The 21,258-nt window shown below is 66.0% G+C and overlaps 1 protein-coding gene across 1 annotated transcript; it reads right to left on the bottom strand.

The window, feature by feature from the left end:
- Positions 1-2,431: 2,431 nt before the first annotated feature.
- Positions 2,432-20,357, bottom strand: WFS1 (wolframin ER transmembrane glycoprotein). Its single transcript, XM_008150946.3, has 8 exons — positions 20,207-20,357; positions 15,205-15,437; positions 9,930-10,012; positions 9,036-9,180; positions 8,420-8,590; positions 7,648-7,728; positions 6,699-6,844; positions 2,432-4,267 (listed from the first exon to the last, which is right to left on the bottom strand). Exons 2-8 carry the CDS (start codon positions 15,434-15,436, stop codon positions 2,462-2,464), a joined length of 2,664 nt encoding a protein of 887 aa, XP_008149168.2. The 5' UTR covers position 15,437; positions 20,207-20,357; the 3' UTR covers positions 2,432-2,461.
- Between the last annotated feature and the right edge of the window lie 901 nt (positions 20,358-21,258).

Here is a 21,258-nt window from a genome sequence, read left to right as displayed (position 1 = left end):
CAGCTCCCTCCCTGGCTCTCACGGGGGGCGAACCCACGCGCCCCCAGAAGCCTCCTGCCCGTCTCCCACCGGGGCTGGGGCGCCTCCCTCCAGCTCCCATGGCGCTTCCTGCTCCGAATGGGGCCTCACGTCCCACCGGGTGGTCTTCCTGAGGGCGGACGTGGGCTTGGCTGACGGAGGCGCGTCTGCTCGGCCTCGCAGCGCAGTAAATATTTGTTCGCGGGCGGCCAGCGCCTCCGAGGCCCATTAGACAAGTTAAATAAAGTGTTTCAGCTGGTCAGTCACGGGCACTGGCCAAGCTTTCCTGCAGGGGCAGGGACGAGGGCGGACGGTGCCTCCCGGGGTGGCTGGGGGAGGGGCGCAGACGGCGCCACGGGGCACCCCGCCCTCTGCCTGGATTAGGCCCCTCTGACCAGCTCCACTCTAAACACGGTTATTTTCACAAAGTTTCCGTTTCTAAGAAGCTAGGAGGTTCTGAAGTTCCATGCGTATTTAACTCCTTTTAAAAATTCAATGTTTAGAGAGCATTCCCTAGGGCCTGGCCCTGTTCTAACCACCTGCAAGGAGATTAACTCATCTGAGCCCAAAACAACCCGAGGCCGGTCCTGTTCCGTCCCTAATTCACAGCCGAGGAAGCAGAGGCCTGGGAAGCGTGACCTCTCCCACCCCCCTTTCCCCCCCCCCCGCCCCGGTGGCACGGCTGGTCCGAGTGGAACTCCCACGGAGCGGCACCTGCGCTCATCCGCTGTGCCTGCTGCCCCTGAACTTGCCAGGAGCACCTTCCCAGTCGGACGGAGTCCTGGGCCTGAGTGTTTAAGGCTGCATTGCTATCAAGTTTTGAAAACCACTAAGCTCCGACTTCCTGTTTCACAGTGGGGACAGCGGCCTGGGGTCTGTGAAGGAGGCAGAAGTACACTGTGGGGTCCAAAGCCCAATCCCGGCGATCCTCAGGAGCCCAGCCCACCCGTCCAAGAGCAGGCGGCTCTGCGGTGCCTGCCCAGCACGGAGTGGGGCCCTGGGGTCAGGGGACAGGCGGCCCTCGGCCCCGCCGGCTCTGCTGCTGACATGTGGGTGGCCGCCTCCCCGAGCCGGTCTCTCTCCTGTGGCTCTGGTTCGGGGCGTCAGTGCGCCTCCCTCACACAGGGTTAGGACAGATGTCACCCCTCACACAGGGTTAGCACAGATGCCACCTGTGTTCGCTCATGAAGTACCAGCCCCCCGCCCCCGACAGTCAGTGGTGAGTCTGGGGGGTGGAGCTGACCTGTGAAGCATTTAGTGGCCTCAAATCTTTAGGATCAGAGGGGAGGTGGGCCAACCTTTAACCTCACCCCACACCGCCCAGGGATGTGGTGCTGCTGGATAAACAGGACGAGGTGACGCTGTCCGGCACTGACCACGGGCCACGGTTTCACAGCCGCCGGTAACCACGCACACGCTGTTTCACCAGTGATCGGTTTCACAAATAACCGTGGCCACGCGCGTTTCAGACATGGCAGACTGCGGGCCAGCCGGGCAGTCAGGCCACGAGGCAGGGCCCGGCCTGGAGGCGGTGCCGGGCCTGCTCATGGGCAGGGCTTGCCATTCCTGAGTCAGTTCTGCTCGTTGCCACGCAAACTGCACTGGCGTGGAACTCGGCGCGGGGCAGACCTGTCCTCGGGAAAGGCCTTCCTTCCGACAGAGGCAGGCGGAGCAGACAGTGGGTCCACACAGGCTTTATTTCGCTGTTGGGGCCCTGCCCTTCTGCTCCCCGCGGGGACACGGCCAGGCTTTCCTGGGGCTGGAAGGGACACCCCAGGCGAGACCCTCCCCCCTCCCCACTCGCGTGAGGCAAGCTGTGGAGCAGAGCGCAGCGTGGACGTGCTGTGCCCTCGCTGCCCTCGCCTGGCTCCGGCCTGGAGGGAACCAGGGGCCTGGGCCACGTGACGGCTCAGAGAGCCCGCAGGACCGGCAGACAGCTGTCGCGGCTTAGCAGCCACCAAATAAATAAGTGTCATGTTGAGTTTACACAGCAGCACATTCAAGAACAAATCCACACAAGTGAGCAGGTCGGGTGCTGGGAGCGGGGAGGGAACGTCACTCAAAGTGCCTCTCGGGACGGGCGTCCGGTCTGCCCGGCACCCAGCTTCACTCGGGGAGGTCGGGACGGGCGTCCGGTCCGCCCGGCACCCTAGCTTCACTCGGGGAGGTCGGGACAGGTGTCCGGTCCGCCCGGCACCCTAGCTTCACGCGGGGAGGTCGGGACGGGGTCAGGCCGTGCATGCAATTTCCATGCCGCTGGGCATTCCAAGTGGCAGAGCTGAAGCAGGCAGCTGGCGGAGGCGGCCAGCTGCACACGACAAAGGCCCCTGCACGTGCACACGCGAGCACACGCACACACACGCACACTCAGCATTAGTGTTGCGCCGGCTGGCCGGGCAGCCGCGCCCCGCCCCCCCCCCCCCCCACCCGCGGGGCCGCGCCCTCACACGGCCGACAGGAAGGGGAAGAAGAAGAAGTCGAAGGCGAACTTCACGGCGCCGTGCACGGTGCTGCGCCAGTCCTGCTCGATCTTCACGTGGCGCCGGGCGGGCGCCAGCTGGGCCGCGCAGTTGAGGCAGCTGATGGCCTTGAGCTCGAAGACGGGCCACTTGCTGCCCAGGCGGCCCTCCAGGACGGTGCTGAACTCGATGAGGCTGCCCTGGCGCAGGCCCAGCAGCACGTCCTTGAACTCGCTGCTGGCCCGCAGCACGATGTCCTTGGTCACGTCGTCCTCCTCGGGGCCGCGGCTGCCGTTGGCGCCGAAGGGCATGCCCACGGTGATCTCGAACTTGTAGCGGTCGAACCGCTTGATGTGGCAGGGGTGCTTGGCCAGCCGCTTGAGGCGGCACAGCTCCTCCTCGGCCGTGGAGGCGTTGCCGGGGCTGCAGGCGGGGTAGGCCTCGCCGTACAGGCAGCGCATCCAGTCGCCGATGACGAACGGCAGCATGTTGATGGCCGACTCGGCGCTGTTGTCGATGTCCGTCACCCGCACGTACTTGAAGCGGCCCGTCCACGTGACGCGGTGGCCCTCCAGGTGGCTGCACAGGATCTGGGTGCGCGCCATGTTGGTCTCCTTCCAGGCCCGCGGCCCGCACAGGGCGCCGTACTGCGGCCAGGTCAGCGTGGAGTTGTACACCTTCATGCCCTCCGAGCGGTACACGTAGAACCAGCAGAACAGCACGATGGCCGAGACCCACACCAGGATGAGCTTGACCACGGAGCTCCGCGTCAGCGACCGGACCACCTCCAGCACCGAGAGGTTGGCCCGGCTCCACCAGCGCAGCAGCAGGGGCACGCTGCAGAGCGCCAGGGTGACCGCGACCTTGGTGAGCTCCAGCGACACGAGCCAGAGGGCAAGCTGCACCGCGCCCGTGAGCGCCAGGCCGGCCGCCAGGACCGGGAGCGCGAAGAGGAAGAGGAAGTAGCCGATGGAGGCGCGGACCAGCCCCAGGCCGGTGGCGTGGAGCAGGATGACCACGGAGAGCTCGCACCACATGAAGCAGACCAGGTAGGGGACCAGGTAGCAGTAGGTGCCCCGGAAGCGCCGCAGCTGCGCCATGCGGAAGAAGAGGAAGAGCAGGTAGACGTAGAGCAGGCAGGGCAGGCTGACGTTCAGCACCACCAGGGGGCCCACGGGCACCGTGAGGAGGGTCTGGCCCAGCAGCTTCAGGCCGTGCCAGTCGAAGGGCAGGCTGGGCAGGAGGGAGAGCAGGCCGGCGGCCACCTCGGTCACCAGCGCCCTGCGGGTGTAGGGCTCGGCGGAGCTGCTCAGGCTCATGTAGCTGGTGGCGGTGAAGAAGACGGCCACCACGGCCAGCTCCGAGCAGGGGATGCAGTCCTTGCTGGCGAGGGGGAAGGAGAAGATGACGAAGGCCACCGACAGCAGGAAGTGCGCGTAGGGCTCCAGGTGGTTCCAGCCGAAGTTGCCCTCGGCCTGCTCCACGTCCAGGTTGGGCTCGAAGCGCAGCAGCAGGCCGGTGAGCGTGCGGAAGCTCTCCCAGGCCTTGCTGTCCTGGAAGACCTTGAGGGTGCAGATGACCATGGAGACGAAGGACAGGTAGAAGACCACCAGGGGCACGACGAAGGCGAAGAAGTCGATGGTCAGGTTGCTGATGATGAAGAAGAAGACGAGGGCGTTGATGTGGTGGGTGGGGACGATGGTGGACAGCCAGTGCATGCCCGCGCGCGAGGCCATCTCGATCAGGTACTCTTTGATCTCCATGATGGCGTGCAGCGGGTACTTGACCACCTGCGGGGGAGGGGGCGAGACGAGGGTGGAGCCAGGAGCCTGCTCGCTGTCCCTCACGACCCCCAGGAGGCAGCCACCCAGCTCTGGCCCCCGTCTGCGCGGGTCTTTCCATGAAACACCCTCTTCGTGGGTCACTTCCACCCGTCCCTGGGCCCTCCTCGCCCCACGGGCCTCACCCTGTCCACACAACAGCACCCTGGGCGGCCGGGCACACCTCATCCCACCCGTGCCTCGGGGCTCCCCACCTGCTCAGGGGACAGGAACCGCACCCCACAAGCCCACGCTGGGCTCCAACAGTCCCGGGATGGCAGTGGGGGCAGGGGCTCCAGAGGAGCCGTGTGTGAAGGTGGAGAGCGGGTGTGGCCGCCTACTGAGTGGAGGTGGTTCAACTGCAACAGGGCTGGGCGGGCGGGATGTGTTCGCTGGTGTCAGGAGACCTGAGGAACCAGCCACTCCCCCCTATACACCCCCGCCCCCCGCCCCCCCCCCCTCACCCCCATACACCCCCGCCCACCCCCCACCCCCCCCACACCCCCATACACCCCGCCCACCCATCCCGCTTAGGACAGACACACAACCACATCAAGTGCAGCCCTTCCCTGCCTTGGTTACCAGCCTGCACCCAGGCAGAGGGCAGAGGCAACCCTCGGCCTGGGCCGCAGCAAAGGGTGAATGAGGCTGGTGGGGAGCTGAGCTGGGAGCGGCCTCGGGAAGGAGGTGGGGTGCTTCCCCCATCCAGGGTGGACCCCACACCTGCCTGGTTTCCAGGCAGAAATCCCAGGAGCTGGCGGCCCTGCCGGAGCTCGGGGGACGTGGGAGGGGACTGGAGGGGGTGAAACAGTGGCCCGTCCTGGCAGTGTGGTGTGGAGGGCAGGGTTCTGGGTGTGGAGGGGCAAGGGAAGGGAGGAGGGTGCCCTCAGCCCGGGTGAGGTGGGCAGCACCGCCTCCTCCACGCCCTCAGGACAGACCCTCTGCGTGGGCACAGCTGATGGCCACCCGGGGAGGTGGCTGTCATCTGCCCGAGAGCCTTGGCTAGCAGCGGGGGGGCTCCCAGGGACAGGGTAGGACACACGTGTGCATGGAGACTGAGGGCCTCTGAGCATGTCACCGCCACTAGCAAGTCAGAGAGCCAACGAGCAAACTGGGGCCGGCCGCCGGCTCCCGGGCCAGCAGCCTCCGGCAGCAGCGGCGCAGGCTCCCGCCTGTGGGGAGGGCGCTGGGGCACCGGGGCGCCCGGGCACCGCAGCGGAGCCTCCGTGGGGACTTGGGGCGCTTGCTGGAGAGCAAAGAGGCCTCTGTGGAGGGTCCTGCCCCAGGCTTCCCTGGAGGGCCCTTTGCAACGGCCGACCAGCCTGCTCACTGGTCCCGCACGGAGGGACCTCGAAATGGCAAGACAGGCCAAAGGCTCCCCCAGGGCGGCCACCGCTCCCGTCCTCCTCTGTGACCAACGGCGCGGCAGCTCTGAGGGAGCCGGCATGGGTCCCCCCGGGGCTGGCTCCTGGCCACCAATCTGAAACCCTATCCTGACGCCCAGGGCCACTGTTTTTTGCCCGTGAGGCCACACAATCACATGGTTGAGAGAACTTTTCAATGACAAAGAAAGTTCTAGAACAGGCGGCCTAATGGAGCCCGGCTTTGGCCTTGCACTGAGGTGCCTGGGCCGCTGCTTGGGCAGTTCTCTCTGTGTAGGTGCTCACCCGGCCTCCTGCGCCCCACTCGGCCCACCCAGCCCACCCAGCCTCACTTGGCCTCCTGCGCCCCACCCGGCCCACCCAGCCTCACTTGGCCTCCTGCGCCCCACCCGGCCCACCCAGCCCACCCAGCCTCACTTGGCCTCCTGCGCCCCACCCGGCCCACCCGGCCTCACTTGGCCCCCTGCGCCCCTCCCGGCCCACCCGGCCTCACCCCCTGGCGTTCTCTGCAGGTGAGACGGCGCACGCGGCTCAGCCCAGTGAGCCGGGGAAGTGTGTGAGAGAGCAGGTGGCCACCTGGTGTCTGCAACCCCGGTCTCCGCAAGGAAACACGGCTGTCACAGCCTGGCCCGCCACTCCTCGCTCTCCACACGTGTGCACTCCTCGCTCAGTCAGGCATGTGGGGCTGCTCGCGGCTGACGGCGGGGAAGGGCATGCCCCCTGCCCTCAGCCTGGCCCCGGTCACCTCCTCACCACTCTGCTCACTACCCGCCTCTCCCTGAGCCCCCGCAGACCAAACAACCTGGCGTCCCTGCACCCGGGGTCCCCCTGCACCTGGGTCCCCCGCTCTCCTGGGCACCAGCTCTTGTTCTGCAGGAATTACCCTCCATCCTGTACCGTAAGCTAAGTTTCTCCAAGTGACGTCATCTGAATCACACTGGGCCGCAGCGCGGGCACCCTGCTCCCGCTCAGCGTTGTTCAGACGCGGAGGGCAGGCCGCCCGGGGGCGCCGCGCTCACCTTCAGGCGCAGGGGCAGGTCGTCGGGGCTCTTGCCCGCCAGCTCGTCATCCTCATCGTCCTGCAGGAACAGGTCGGTGGGGAGGATGCCCTGGGCGTACTTCTTGGTGATCTCCACGAAGTCGTCCAGCGCGATGTAGTTCTTGGCTGAAGTGGAGAGAAGGGCACGGCAAGGCTGTCACCGCCCGGAGGGCTGGCACCGCCTGGGCGGCGAGGTGGGCAGTGGCTGGGCCACACTGAGACAGGGGCTCAGACACCCATCTCTGTCCTGGGCGGTGGGTGAGGACCCGGCCAAGGAGGAGAGAGAGAGAGAGAGCGCACGAGGCAGACGGCTGCCCCGGAACAGAGCAGGAGCCGAGGGCCCACCCTCAGTGCTGGATCTGCCCAGAGCCGGCCCCTTCCAGACACATTTCCCACCTGCACGGCCGGAGAGTGGGACGTGCCCTCAGTACGATGCCCTCCCGCCCCGAGGCAACTGAGCGGCCCTGGGTCCCCCACCACCGTGTCTCCCCCGAGTGGGCTCCCAGGGCTGTGACCAGGAGCGCACTCACACGCTGCCGCTGCACACAGGGCACCTGAAGGTGTCTCCTAACTGGACGTCCCGAAGGCACCCCAGCTCCCGGAGCCCCCGATCCTCCATCCCTTCCCCCACCCCCCCACTCTCTGCCCTCCACCCCACAGCCCGTGCTGGGTGCGGAGCCCCCACTCTCCCTGCGGGGTGCCGCCCACCCTTGCTGACTCGCCCAGGACCCGATGTGCCCAGGGCCCGCAGGGACCACCGTGTCTGCCTTCCCGCTCAGGCGCATGCTCCCATGGCTAGGGTCCGGGTCCCGTGCCCAGAACTGACACCCATCACGCCCCAAGACCCGGGGGCGCAGTGCACGCGGGCACGGGGTGCGGGCACGGCTGCGTGGAGCTGCCACGGGCGGAGGAAGAGCGGCCGTACTCACACTCGCTGCTGACCAGGCGCTCCAGCACCCGCCGCTGCTTCTGCAGGGACTTGGGGACGGGGCCCGGCTGTGCCCCTCCATCTGCAGGGACAGAGGGAGCGAGGGTGAAGGCGGCAGCCCCGCAAACCAGCCGTGCTCTCCGGGGTCCCCGAGCTCTGGGACCACAGGGCCCAGCTGTGCCCCCCTCATTTGCAGGGACAGAGGGAGTGAGGGTGAAGGCGGCAGCCCTGCAAACCAGCCGTGCTCTCCGGGGTCCCCGAGCTCTGGGACCACAGGGCCTGGAGCCTCTGGCAGCCACCTCTCGGCCTCCACCCACCAGGGTGACTCAGTGCCCCTCTGGGCACAGCGCGTCCCCTTTATGGGCACACTGAGACCTCTGGTCAGCATAACCGGTCCTCCCTGGCCTAGACTCTGCGTCCCGTGTCCCAGCCCTACTGCTGGGGCTCCGTCCGGTCTGCTCCGGAGTGAACACAGCTGCACCAACATGTCTGCCCTTTTGTCAACACCCGTCATCGGCCACAACCCACCTGGGCTCTTCCCGCGTGCCACCCGCCGAGGGAGGACCCGCAGGAGGGCAGAGCGTGACAGAGCGGAGGGGCAGCGGGTGGGGCTGGGCTGTGCCACTGCGGGGTTTCTGGGCTCCAGGGTGGCCCCAAGTGTCACACCAAGATGCCTCTCGGGTCACCACCCGCCCCCAGGAAGGAGCCCGGGCACAGGGGATGCCCAGAGGCCCCTCCCTAGGCCGCGGGAGACCCTTGGGGAAGCCGCGTACCGTGCTCGTTGACCTGGCCCACGTTCTCCAGCAGCTCGGACACGGCCACCTGCTTCTTCCGCTGGGGGTTGAGCTTCCAGTACATGACCAGCGCCGCCTTGCGCACGGCCCGCTCCAGGTCGGTCTCGGAGGACAGCTGCTTCACCTCCTGCTCGTTCTCGGAGGTGATGCCTGAGGGACGGGCGCATCAGGGCCCGCCCCGCCCCCCGAGCCAGGCTCTGCCCCAGGGGCCTGGAAGGGACTCACGGGAGGGGCGTCCCAGGCCCCTTTGGTCACCAGGCAGAAAAGGACATCTGTCCGAAAGGACACTGGGCCCAGTCCCTGTGGGCGCCCACCACACCCAGCAGCCACTGTGGGTGGGCGCGGGGCCACCTGTCCTCCCGCTCGCTCCTCAGACCCCTGGTCCTCGGCCTGACGGGCTCCCTCATGGCCTCTGGGCACCACTGGCTCTGCCTCCGCCGTGGGGACGCACTGACCTGCTCGGACAGCGCAGGGCGTGGCCGGCTCAGGATGGAGGCGGGGGGTGAGGGGCTCTGGCTACCACCACCACCAATCCGGGTTTTCAAGGCATCAGCCCCACCTGAGCTGCGGCGGCTCCGAGCCCCACCGCACCCACCTTTCCTGTCGGCCAGGCAGCGGCGGAGCAGCTTGACGGCCTCGCGCCGGCCCTGCTTGGCGGCCAGGGTCAGCCAGTCCACGGCCGTGCAGTTGTTGAGCTCCTCGTCCGCGTCGCCCGCCAGCTGCAGGTAGTGCTTCCCCACCTGCGAGGGAGACGCCGCTTACGCCTGCTCAGCAGGGGCTCCTCCTCCTCGCCTGACCTGACCCCCACAGCCGGCCCCTGACCTGACCTGACCCCCACAGCCGGCCCGGCCCCTGACCTGATCCCTGCAGCCGGCCCCTGACCTGACCCCCACAGCCGGCCCGGCCCCTGACCTGATCCCAGCAGCCGGCCCCTGACCTGACCCCCACAGCCGCCCAGGCCCTGACCTGATCCCTGCAGCCGGCCCCTGACCTGACCCCCACAGCCGGGCAACCTCAGGCTTCCTGGACCCCCTCCCTCTCCCTGTGCCGGGCCAGCCTCCTCTGTCACCCAGGCCAAGAAACAAGGTTGCAGGAACGGGGTCCCACTGGCATCTGCATTACGCTGGGCCTGTGGGACCCTCTGGGCACCCGCTCCTCACAGGCACCCCCTCCCCAGATGCAAGGAGAGTGGGGTGGGGCAAGGACAGGCAGGGAGCAGGGAAGGCATCCTGGAGGAGGTGGTGCCCAAGACCAGGTGTGAGCAGGACACAGGAGAGTCATGTGAGCTCCCCAAAGAGGTGGCAGGAACGGCCGGGCACACAAAGAAACACAACAGGGGCCAGGCACATGGCGGCATCACCACGCTGCACCCAAGCCCGTCCACACGGCACCAACCCCCGGCACCGACCTCCGTGGCCACGGAGCTCTCGTCCGGGCCCGCTGTTCTGGGAGCCACGCCTGAGCCCCCACCCGACACCGCGGGCCTCACCTCCGTCTGTGCCTTGGGGTCCCCGGCCTTGGCCTTCTCCAGGATTTCTTCAAAGGGCGTTTCCATGTCTCCCTTCACGGGCCCTTTAAGAGGAAAAACAATGTCACGGAGCCGCCTGTCGCTGGGCAGGGGCCGGGAGGACAGCACGAACGGCCGACCTGGAGCACGTCTCGGTGAAACCCGGGCCGGGAGGTGAGAGAAGACACCCATGATGCCCCACGGCAGGAGGGAGCACAGCAGCTGGGCAGTCAGCTCAGGCTCTGCTCGTCTCTGGGCGCCTGGGGAGGACGGACCCACAGACCCGAGTCCCCCACCTCCCTCGGCTCGCTGCCTGACTGCAGTGCTAGGAGGCCCCACCTCAATACCGAACCTGCACCCCGATGCCCAGCACCCCCTCCCCCCACAGACCCAAGGCACGATTCCTGAGATTGCAGTCTAGACACACACGGTTTTTGGAAGCCGCAATCAGTGCACATGCATTTTGAGATAAGGATTTAAATAGAGTTATAACCCATTCCACGTCAACCTGTGGTGGGATTTACCATTCCAGTGGCTCGGAAAGCCCGCTGAGGGGGCAGCCAGGCCGCGAGGGGATTCCTGGTCCCCTCCGCTTTACAAGGGGCCACACGCCATCCCGTGTGGCATTGCGGGGGCTGTGCTCCTAGCTGACGACCAGTCAGGCACCCGACCAAGCGCCTCATGCTCGCGCTGCACGTCCCTCTCTAAAAAGTGAGCCCGTGACAGCACGTCACCCCTCACCGAGCTCACTGTCACCTCCCGCGGTGCTCGTAACAATAGCTTCTGAAAAAGATCACCTTTCACCCACCCCCTCTTTCCTTTACAACCAGTACTCGGGCCCTGCCCACTGCGCACCTCGCCTCCGCCCATCGCCACACCCACCGGGCAGGTGGCCCACCTGGCAGTGACACGCGGCTGTGGCTGCGGTGCTGCCGCCACATAGTAGGTGCTTCTTAGAAACTAAGGAACTGTCCCTCTCTGGATGTCTCTGGAGACAGCAGGCAGAGGGAAAAGAAACAGGAGCAGCCCCCACTCACACGCCCCATGTCCGGCCTCCCGCCGTTCAGGCTCCGCCAGGCTCTGCTCAGCGGCGCCTCCCTCCACCTGTGCTGGGCTCCCGAGTCTGCGGGACACAGGACTCCGGGCGGGGGAGGCAGGGCAGTGGCCTAAGGTGACCCACCTTCAAGGCTGGGCAGGGCTGGGGACAGCGCACGGGGAGGAGGACTTCACGAGGCACCTGGCCTCCCGGTGACATCCCGCCAAGTTCCGGCGGGGTTTCCTCGCTACGGTCCACGGGGGACTCCCCGGCGGACGCTTCAGGCCAGGACGACCGCCCCTTCCCCGGCGCCGGTCCTCAGGGCCCCGAGGCCCACGGCCAGTCCTCCTGGGTGCTGTCCCCACTCAGCCCCGGGGCGCACTTCCTGGCGGAGGACTCAGACTAAAGGGGACAGCTCAGCGGGGCCTCCTGGGTGCGGGCGCACCGGGAGGGGGTGTGGAGGGAAGCCTGCCGGGGTGAAGCGCCTTCAGCATCAAAGTGCCGCGGCCCAGCGAGAGCCGCCTCCCTCCGCGGTCACTGCCCCCTCCACAGGTTTGTGAGGAAGGGGCGCTGTCTCAGGTCCAGAGCCGGCGTCCACAAAACCTGAGCCTCAAGCCCCGCTTGGCTGGCTGACCCTGGGCCCCACTCTTTGACCCCTCACCTGCCCAGGGCGCCAGGAGCCTCACAGCCCGTGCCCAGGACGCCTGCATGGCCCGGTCCTTCCTCCCTCACACACCCAGCACCTCCCCTCCTGCCCACTGTCTCCGCACCCGGCTGGACAGGCCCTCAGACAACGCTGAGGTGAACACTTCCTGGCCGTCTGCACCCTCACCCAGAGGTGCCAGCCACCGTCCCTGTCGGTGGCCCTGCGGCTGCCCAAGCGAGGACTTGGCCTGGTGCGGGCAGCGGGAGCCTCGGGGACTCGGCAGTCCTGCGGCTGCGGCCAGCTGCTGACTGCACAGCCCAGATGTGGGGGGCTGGGACCCCGAGGCTGCCCACCTGCCCAGGACTTGTCCTTCCCTGTCCTCCCCTCCCCTTCTCTCTCACCCCTCCTTTCTCCCCCTCCCTCCTCTCCCCCCCCCGTCAGGGGCAGGACCACACAGAAACCACATGCTTCCTGACGTCTTATCTGAAGCATCCAGGCCTGACTCCGTCCTCCCAGGGCTGTTCTGCATCGGCCTCTGCAGCCCGAGGAGGAAGGCGTGTGGCTGGGCTGAGATTCGGGCCGGCCCTGGCCCGCCCAGAGCTTGGGGGTAAAAGCAGAGCACTCGGGGCTCCCCGAGGAGACGGAGATCAGAGCGCCCGTCGGGGCTGGCCCAGCAGGAACTGGACGGACGGGAGCCTGGTCTGCGGCACTGAGCCGAGGGCCCAGGCGCGGGTGGGAGGGCTGGGGTAGGACGGAGACTCGGTGGCCCTTCACTCGCAGCGGTCACCCGGGCCAGTCTGTGACTCGGTTTCCTCATCAAGTGGGGACAACAGCAGCACTCCCCCTGCGGTGAGGGGTCCCCTAACGCCCGGGGACAGTGACCCCACAGCGGTGCTCATCACAGGGGGCGCTGCGTGGGGCCTTGCGGAGCTGGGGAGTCGCCTTGGCAGTGGCCTCTCCCGGGAAAACATCCAGACCAGCGGGGCGCGCTGGAGAGGTGAGGGGAGCGTGAGCAGGTGGACTGGGGCTGGGCTTCTGGAACTCACAGACCCCCTGGGGGGATGCAGCCAGGAACGGGAGAGACGGCACAGGGTCCCGCCCTCTGGTGGTGGGGGAGAAAAGGCAAGCATCCCCCCACACGCACACATGTGCACACACATGTAGTTTGTGGCATAATCTAATACACACACAAGCCCCAAACACAGACACACAGCCCTGAGCTGACCTTATGGCCAGTCACCAGAGAGGTGTTTAGTTAAACTCAATGGACGCATTCACGTGCAAGGACACCCCAACAGGAGGCCTGAAAGGGACCTCAGGGAAGGAGCCGGGGGCCAGCAGGTGCTTGGTGACAGCGTGAAGCCTGTCAAGTACCACAGCTCAAGAGACGGCCCGTCTCTGGGGGGCACAGGCAGGTCCCTGCAGGGGTGAGGGGCGGGGACTCAGCGGGACTCCGCAGGCACGGGCCTGAGGAATGTCCCCCAGTGTACAAGGTCCCGGCGCCCGCACAGCCCTCACGTGGATGCCTCGGGCTCGGTACGACCCCGCCCACTTCACAGGTGCACGGGGCTGCCGGCCCAGCCCCATCACTCCTGCGCTAGTCTCTGGAGCGGTGAGGAGAGCGTGACTGTGCGGGGGGAGGAGCCTGGGCTTCCGTAACTCAGGGCCCCTCTGGGGGAAACACAGCCCATCTCCGAGGCCCCTCTGGGCCACGGCACCCGACAGACACACAGCCCGCGTGCCCAGACATTTGCTCCGGAGTCCGGTTGGGAAAAGCTCGGGAGAACTAAACTGGCAGCCAACCACAGAGTTTTGTGGCACAGGTTTCCGCCCACCAGGGTCGCATTCAACTGCCGGCAAGCAGTGCTTATCTATATACTGTATTTTCCGGCATATAAGACGACTGGGCGTATAAGACGACCCCCAACTTTTCCAGTTAAAATATAGAGTTTGGCATATACTCGCCGTATAAGACTACCCTATAAGACTACCCCTCTTCCAACGTACACCAAATAAAAATGAAGGCATGTGCTGGGGGGTTGGGGAGGCTGGGGGCAGGTCAAGGGGGAAAAAAAAAGGAGACATATGTACTACTATTTGTAATACTTTAAACAATAAAAAAAAAAAAAAGACACCTGGCGTATAAGACTGCCCCTGACTTTTGAGAAGATTTTCCTGGGTTAAAAAGTCATCTTATACGTCGGAAAATACAGTATATATAAAACCCTACTATACAAATAGACTGAATGGCAGAACAACCGGTGGCTATGAGGTGCACTGACCACCAGGGGGTGCACGTGGAACATGGTGGGCGTGGGCAGCAGGCGGCAGAGCGTGGAACATGAGGGCATTGGCTGCGGTGGGATGGTGGAGCACGGGGCGCTGGTCGCTGTCATCGGGGCGAGCCTCTGGTGGTTACTAAAAATTCTTTGCTCCCGCGCGCCGTGGTCCTGCCCGGCGCTCACACCTGCTGCTGGCGCCCAGCATCGGCCTCCATCGCTTGGCGTGTCATTAGTGGGTGTGAGTGGTGGCTGCCTGATCGCCCCTGAGGGCTTCTCCACCTCCCCCTGCTCCTGAGGGGTGATCAGGGCTGCGCTGCTCGCACCCGCTGACAGCACTGGCCCCAATCACTCTGTGCCGTCAGCAGGTGGAAGCAGGGCTGCCGGCAGACGTGGGACCAGGGGCCGCGGTTGGGAGGGACAGGGCGGGGCGCGGAGGATGGGCCGAGACCCACCCCTGTGCCCACTGCAGCCTTGTGGCCCACAGTTCCTTTCAAGGTGCGTGAATTCGTGCACTGGGCCCCTGGTTTTTAGATAAAAGGAGCAGAAGGGAGACGAGCAGACTGCAGCACACACATGGCTGAGCACAGTTGTGGGAATCTGTCCCCACTGACTGAGTGTGCGAGTGTGCCCGTGGGCGGCACGCCAGGTGACAGCAGCGCGTGCATGTCTTGCCGTGGGATGAGGTCGGAAAGCGTCAGAGGCGGCACAGCCTTTAGAGTCAGGCTGGGCTGCCGCAGGTGGAGGTGGTGCCGGTGGACTGTGGGCCGTGGCTCCCACGCAGCACGGGGAAGACAGTGGTCTCGGGGTGCAGGGAGGAGGGGTGAAACCCGGGAAGAGGAGAACAGGATTCTCCACCTGCAAAGCGCTCGGACCTGGCCCGGAGCAGGACCACAGAGCAGGGTGCAGGCTCGTTCCAGTGGCAGCTGGCCCTGAGGAGTGGCCACGTGGGGCCCAGACCATATGGCCCGAGGAGTGGCCACATGGAGAGGGGACGGCACGAGCTTCCCCAGCCCTGGGGGAGGGGAAGCCTTTCTTACCACCCCCCTCACAGTGCCTGGTGCGGAACCAGCCCAGTGTGAGCAGGTCCGAGCTGGTTATAAATAAAGTAAGGACACGTGGCATCCCGTCTGCATGCGATGGCGTGCTGGGCCCTGACCCGCAGGGGAAGCCCCACAGGAGGAAGCTGGAGGGGCCTGGCCCACACGTGTACTCGGGGCTCCCCCTACACTGCGCCCAGGGAACAGCCCGGCCCGGGCTGAGGGCCCTCCAGCTTCCCAGGCCCCAAACCCTTACCCGTTCTGTCCACTCCTTCTCGGCTCCTGGCACGAAGGGCCGGGGGTGCTGCTGGGGCCCCGGCTTCTCCCATATCTGGTCCAGGTCCAACTTGGGGTCCAGGAGCTCTGGGCGCTCCACTCTTCTCCTGTTTTACCGAGGAAGTGCCATTGAGCCGGGAGCGGGCCTGGGGCTGTGCCGGTGGCGACGGCTGTGGGCGGGAGGGGCTCGGAGGAGGGGCGCTGGCGTCCATCCTGCCGGCGAGAGAAGCTGCGGGTCAGACACACCCGGATCCCCAGCTGGGCCCGCTCAGGCCTCCTCTTTAGGGAAAGAAAGGAGACAGCAAGGGACCGGCTGGGGGCTGCCCAACATCACAACAGCCCCCTAAGACCTCCCCACTTTACAGAGGAGGAAACCGAGGGAGCAAAGCTCGACGGGGCCCAGCCGTCGGGGGAGCTCAGGCCCCAACATCTGAGACCTTGAGTCCCCGCCTCACGGGGCACGAGCCACACGGCCTGGTGTCCCCATCTGAGCAGCGAGGGGGATGCCCTGAAGCAGCCTGCTGTGGAGGGCTGCCTGGTGGCCTGGCCTCCATGACCGTCCACCCCAAGTCTGCGGAGCTGACCTGACCTGGGAAGGGGGCTCGCAGAGGAACTAAAGCTCTTCGGAGGAGGTCATCGGGTGTGGCAGAGCCTAGAGCCTAATCCATGAGGGGCGTCCTTGCCAGGAGAGGAGGGAACAGAGACACAGAGGAGACCACGTGACCAGAAGGCAGAGGCAGAGACTGGAGTGGTGCGGCTGCGACCCAGGGCCCAGGAGACAGGACAGTCACAGCAGCTGGAGGCCAGGGAGGGTTCGCCCTCAGCGCCCCCAGGAGCAGGGGGGCGGGGGAGGGGACCTCAGTCTGGGACTGGGATTCAGTCAGATCAGCCCCACTCCAGGCCAGAACCACAGGACACAGATCTCAGAACGCGAATGCCACCAGAGAGGAACCACACAGAAACGCAGGGTGACGTAAGCCATGTGGTGTCTGAGCAGATCCTGGGACCGGCTCACGATGGGGGCTCAGTCAGTCCACAAAAGCGCTGCTCAGGCTGGTGGCAGCATGGACAGACACCGCCGGCACGGTGAGGACAGCCACAGGCCCTGGGACATAACCCGCCGACATGTGCGCGGTGGGGATCCTGTGAGGCCCCTCCCAGACTCCAGGCCCATCGCCTCCTCGCTGAGTGAGGACGCTGAGCGCAGAGCGGGCACAGGCTGGCAGCGAGGGCACCTGGCCCCTGACCTGCCACCGCTCCCTGCCCTTGGCGCCGCCCCACCAGCTGGGCAGTCCTGAGCGGGCCTCGCCCCTCTCTGCACCTCAGTCTCCACTGCGAATGGACCGCCACCCCATGCTCGGGGACACTGAGGACCACGTGAGACCAGACGACGAGGTGCATGGGGGTGTGGCGGGCGCGTGAGGGCCCCGGACATGTCCCAACACCCGGCTCCGAGCATGGAGCTGATGGCGTAGGTGACCGACACGTCTCTAGTGGGGCGTCACAGCCGTGTCTGCCCCGTCCCCTGCTGCACATGGTCCCACAGGTCTGATCTGTGTCCATCAAAGAGCCCTGTCGATTCCGATGTGGACGCTCCTGCCTCAGAGGGACTCAGCCCTTGTTGTAAAACACCCCCCGGGTGCAAGCCAGCAGCGCGGTCAGGCCACGCAAATCAGCCCACAGATCAAAGCAGTGCAGGCCTGTGTCCAAACCCCAGGCTTCCGGGAACCAGACCAAGAGGCCACTTCTGCAAAACGCGTCATCGGCGGCATGTGCAGACCCAAGTGCGTGCCCCGGCTGTGGGCGGGACACAGGCGGTGACGCGGCATACACACCCGGGCACTGCGGGCCACGGCCGACCTGAGCTGGCAAAAACGGCAGGACTTGAGCCCTGGGGCCACGGCTCCTGGCCATCTCCATGGCTCCTGCTGCCCCAGAATCCAGTGCCACCTTGCTGGAATGGCGGAGGGCAGCTCGCCTGAGTGAGAGCTGACGTACGCCGGGCATTGCTGTTGTTAACGACAACAAACACGTGTCTGGAATGTGCTCGGTTCCCAGCGCTTCCCACAGACTTCCCGGGGTCCTCACAGCCTGTCGGGGGGGCAGTACTATCCGGGTGTTATAGGTGGAGACACGGCTTAGGCTTCACCCCCGCCCCGTTTCACAGACGAGGAAGCGCGGGGCCAGGAAAGCCGCCACAGCTCAGCGTGGACGCTGGAATTCCAACCCGCAAAACCTGCGCGTTTCTGAAAAAGGGGCCCCTGCCACCCGACCCCCACGCCCTTCTCTTCCCGGGTCCACTCTCCCCAGACGTGGGGTTCCTCCAGGGCCACAACTCTGCCCCTGCGGAGCCCTCCTGCTGCTGTGGGTCTCGGCTGAGCCTCCCGGCCCCGTCCAGAGGGCGGTTAAGGGGGTTACAGTCCCTCCAGATGCACAGCTGTTAACAGCTGTTCAGGACATTGAAAGCTGTGCAGTGCGCACACACGTTTAAACAACAGAAGAATGTGTGCGTAACACTGTCAGGCAGGATTCCAAGCAGCATGACGTCTATTTAGGATGAAAGCAAAGTTTATCTACAGAAAAAGATGGAAGAAAATGCCTCCAAGAGGAAAATACTGACGATCTCTGGGTGGAGGGATTACGGGTGTTTTTATTTAATTCTTTTTCTAAATGTATTTCCCTAATTTTGTGTAATGAATGCGCAAGGTTTTGGGGCTTACCCCATGTTTTAAACCCACCTGTGGGATGTCTGCTCGGCCCAGCCCCCGGCACAGGGCGGCCCCTTACGACCGGCACGAGGCCCCGGGAGGCTCCCAGGAGCCTATTTTTGCCCCAGGGAACGAAGGGCCACGCCAAGGAACATTCCCAAGTGCCAAGTTCACAGGAACAAAGGGCGGGTCGCGGGGAATGTCCAGCCACAGCGTCCCCCAGCGCTGAGTCCACTGCACCCCGGGCACCTTCCTGCCCAGAGAGAGCTCCGCAGCCCGGATGGGAAGGAGGACACCCGAAGAGACAACCAGGGAGGCGGAGCCGGGCCTCAGTCTGCGTGGAAGAGAGCCAGGGTCGGGATTCTGGAGGCGAGGCCGGGACTAAGCGTTCAGGACCAGCAGGCATGAGCCAGGCCGGGGTGGAGGAAGGGGGGTGTCGGGCATTCCAGCAGGGACTGCCCGGCAGAAAAGGCAGCGGAGGGAGAGTGAGCCAGCAATGTGGCCGGGAAGGTGCCGGTGGCTGAGGAGTGGCCCCCGGGGAAGGGGACAGGGGATGAGAGAAGAGGCTGACTGGGTGGCGGGGGAAGGGCCTGAGGGAGTGCCAGGCTTAGGGCCGGAGGGGTGAGGGCGGTGCTGAGCAGGGGATGGCAGTTAAAGAACCAGTGGGGCTGTGTGGGGACAGGATGGGGGCACCAGGAGAGGGGGCAGGTGGCCGTCCCGGGAACGGGGCGGAGGCCTGGCCCAGCGCAGGCCTCTGAGCACAGCTCTGGAGCGGGACAGACGGGGCGCCACTAACTGAATGTGAGGGTGGGGAAGCAGAGGGCGCTGGGTCTGTGGCTAAGGACCACAGTGGCCCTACTTTCTGAGGCGGGGACGTGGGCGCCGTATGAAGCATAAACCCCCCTCTGTATTAGGATTCTTCTTGTCACTGGCATCGGGGACCAGGGGTTGGTCTCTGTCCTGCAGCACAAGCATTTTGGGGGCCAGGACTAGGCCAGGACCCCCTCTGTGACCTTGGCTGGGAGGCCAGAGGAGGCCTGAGTGGGACTTCCATCCTGGGAAGCAAGGTGAGAGGTGGTCGCCTAGCAACCTTTCCTGCGTCCACCTGCTGGGGGAGGAGCGGGGGAGACAAAGGAACTTCGGTCAAAATCCCTGGTCGGACACCTCGGGGCTCCCAGGAGGATCCCTGGAGGGGACACCAGCCAGTGTGGCCTCCAGCCCAGGCCCCTCCCCGGGCGGCGGGGCAGCAGGGCGGTCGGTCGGTTGGTCGGCCGCCTGCACAGAGGGACTAGGACTCTGTGAGTGATGGATGGGGGCAGGAGGGAAAGCCCTTTCCACAGGCCGAACTCCAGGGGTCACTGTCCAAGGTGAGGGAAGGCGGGGCTGCGCCTGCCTGGGCAGGTCACCAAATCCCAGCCAGCCTGCTCCTCCGGTGAACGGTGATCAGGAGCTCCGATTCCGACCCCTGCGCCCACCCAGAGGGCTAAGTCCTGTGCAAATGTTAGTGCCCCGAACTGTCTCCACATGGAGCCCAACAGGCCTGGGCCAGAGTCCCAGAGCGCTTCATCTTTCAAAACAGAAACTATGGTTCCGAGGGCCAGGCTCCCGTCAGCCAGCCCCGCCCCCTTCCCCAGGAGTGGGGTGGGGTGGGGTGGGGGTAACTGTCATAGTTTCCCAGGAGGCTGCGCCCGCGTTAGCCGGACCCAGAGGCTGCTGCGGGGGGGCGGTCCCCACTCGGGAACTGAACCCCACCGAGCCCCTGGAGCCCCTCCAGCGGCCCAGCAGGGACTGAGGCGGCCCTGGGTCCCACCGACGGCGGCCGCGGGGGAAGGGCCATGACGGGGCAACTCGGGACGGTGCTGCGGGGACCGGGCGGCCCTGGCCACCCGCCGGGCTCCCACCACGGGCTCCCACCACGGGCCGCCTGCCTTTCGGGCTCTCTCGCCCCACACGGGGGTTTCGCGGCGAGGCTCGCAGGTCCAAGGGCGTGAAGTGCTTGGGGCGCGCGGTGCCCCACGATTCCCGGGGCGATGGGGCCCGGGGGGCGCTCACCCCCCTCGGGAGACCCCTCTCGGGCAGGGGTCGCCGTGCGGCCGCGGAGCGGGCGGGACTCCAGCCCTCCCATTTCTGGGGAACGTGCAGAAGTGGGGACTGTGCAGAAGTGGGGACCGGCCGCCCATCGGCTCATTTGGGGAAACTGAGGCCCGAGACGGGCGGCATCTCTTTCCATCCCCCCCCCCCCCACGCCGCCGTCCCCGGTGCCGAAGTACTCACCGGCCCGCGAGTGGGCCGCACGCGGCGCCGCGATGGCTCTCGGGCCTCCGGGACCGCAGCAAAGTTGTCGGGAGGAGCCGGACTCGCCGGGGCCGGAGAGAAGCGGCCGGGACGAGCGGGCGGCGCCAGCAGCGGCCAGAGCCCGCGAGCGCGGCCCTCCGCGCGGAGAGGGGCGGGCCCGGGGGCGGGGCCGCGGACCTCGCTCCACTCCTGACGCGGCGGGGCGGACGCGGCGCTGGCTCGGCCCGCTGAGCGGCCGGAGCGCCTGTCAATCACTGCGCACTTCCGCCAATCACGGTGCGCCTCGCCGGGCTGTCGGCGACCAGCCCTCCCCTGCACAGCCAGGCTGGAGGGCGCCGGGGACCGGTCCAACTGCGAAAGTTTCCGAGCAGATTCGGGCCTCGGCCCCGCCCAGGCTTGGCGAGACCTCTCTTCTTTGTCTGAAACAGGTGGTTGGTTGGGCCCTTGGACAAAACTCGTGCCACCTGCACCCACCACGCTTCAGAGTCATTGTACTTGCTATTGCAACAGTAACTCACAGGTTGAGCGCCTACTACGCGCCAGATGCCTTCATTCCAGGCCCGCTAGAAAGAGGGGGCTCCCCTGATGCAGCAGCAGGGATACAAAAATGTGGCCCATTTAAATGTGTATGTGTAGCCTAGCGTCGCTTTACATGCAAAAAGTCAAATGCACGTAGCACTCGTTTCACAAGGGAATTGGGGGGGCGGGGGGCGGGTGCGTTTAAAAATGTGCATTAGCCCAGGGAGTGAGGCCAGGCGAGGCGGCTTGAGAACCCTCTTCTTCGGTCCGGTCCCGAGTCTGGCAGGTGTGGTTTGGAGATCAGGGCAAAGGTCTCTCCCTGAGGCAGTGAGGCCCTGGGCGGGCCTGGGGCCTGTGCCTGCTCTCTGTGTGCGCCTCAAGGCCACCCTGAGCTCAGGGGTTGCCAGCGGGATGCTCCCAACACGGAGGGAGCAAAGATTCCCGATGGTTTCGGAGATGACCGCCGCCCACTGAACACATTGCCCGGGGACTTCTGTCAAAGCTGCACGCTT

Source organism: Eptesicus fuscus, chromosome 2 (assembly GCF_027574615.1).
Source record: "Eptesicus fuscus isolate TK198812 chromosome 2, DD_ASM_mEF_20220401, whole genome shotgun sequence".
NCBI lineage: Eukaryota > Metazoa > Chordata > Mammalia > Chiroptera > Vespertilionidae > Eptesicus > Eptesicus fuscus.
The sequence above is the reverse complement of the archived record's forward strand: the minus strand, read 5'-3'. Positions and strand labels throughout refer to the sequence as shown.

Coding starts and splice junctions, on each gene's coding strand:
- WFS1 (XM_008150946.3), bottom strand. CDS start 15,436: ATGGACGCCAGCGCCCCTCCTCCGAGCCCCTCCCGCCCACAGCCGTCG. Junction 7,729..8,419: donor GGGCCAGGTCAACGAGCACG/GTACGCGGCTTC, acceptor CTGTCCCTGCAG/ATGGAGGGGCACAGCCGGGC. Junction 4,268..6,698: donor ACCTGCCCCTGCGCCTGAAG/GTGAGCGCGGCG, acceptor CCTCCCCCGCAG/GTGGTCAAGTACCCGCTGCA.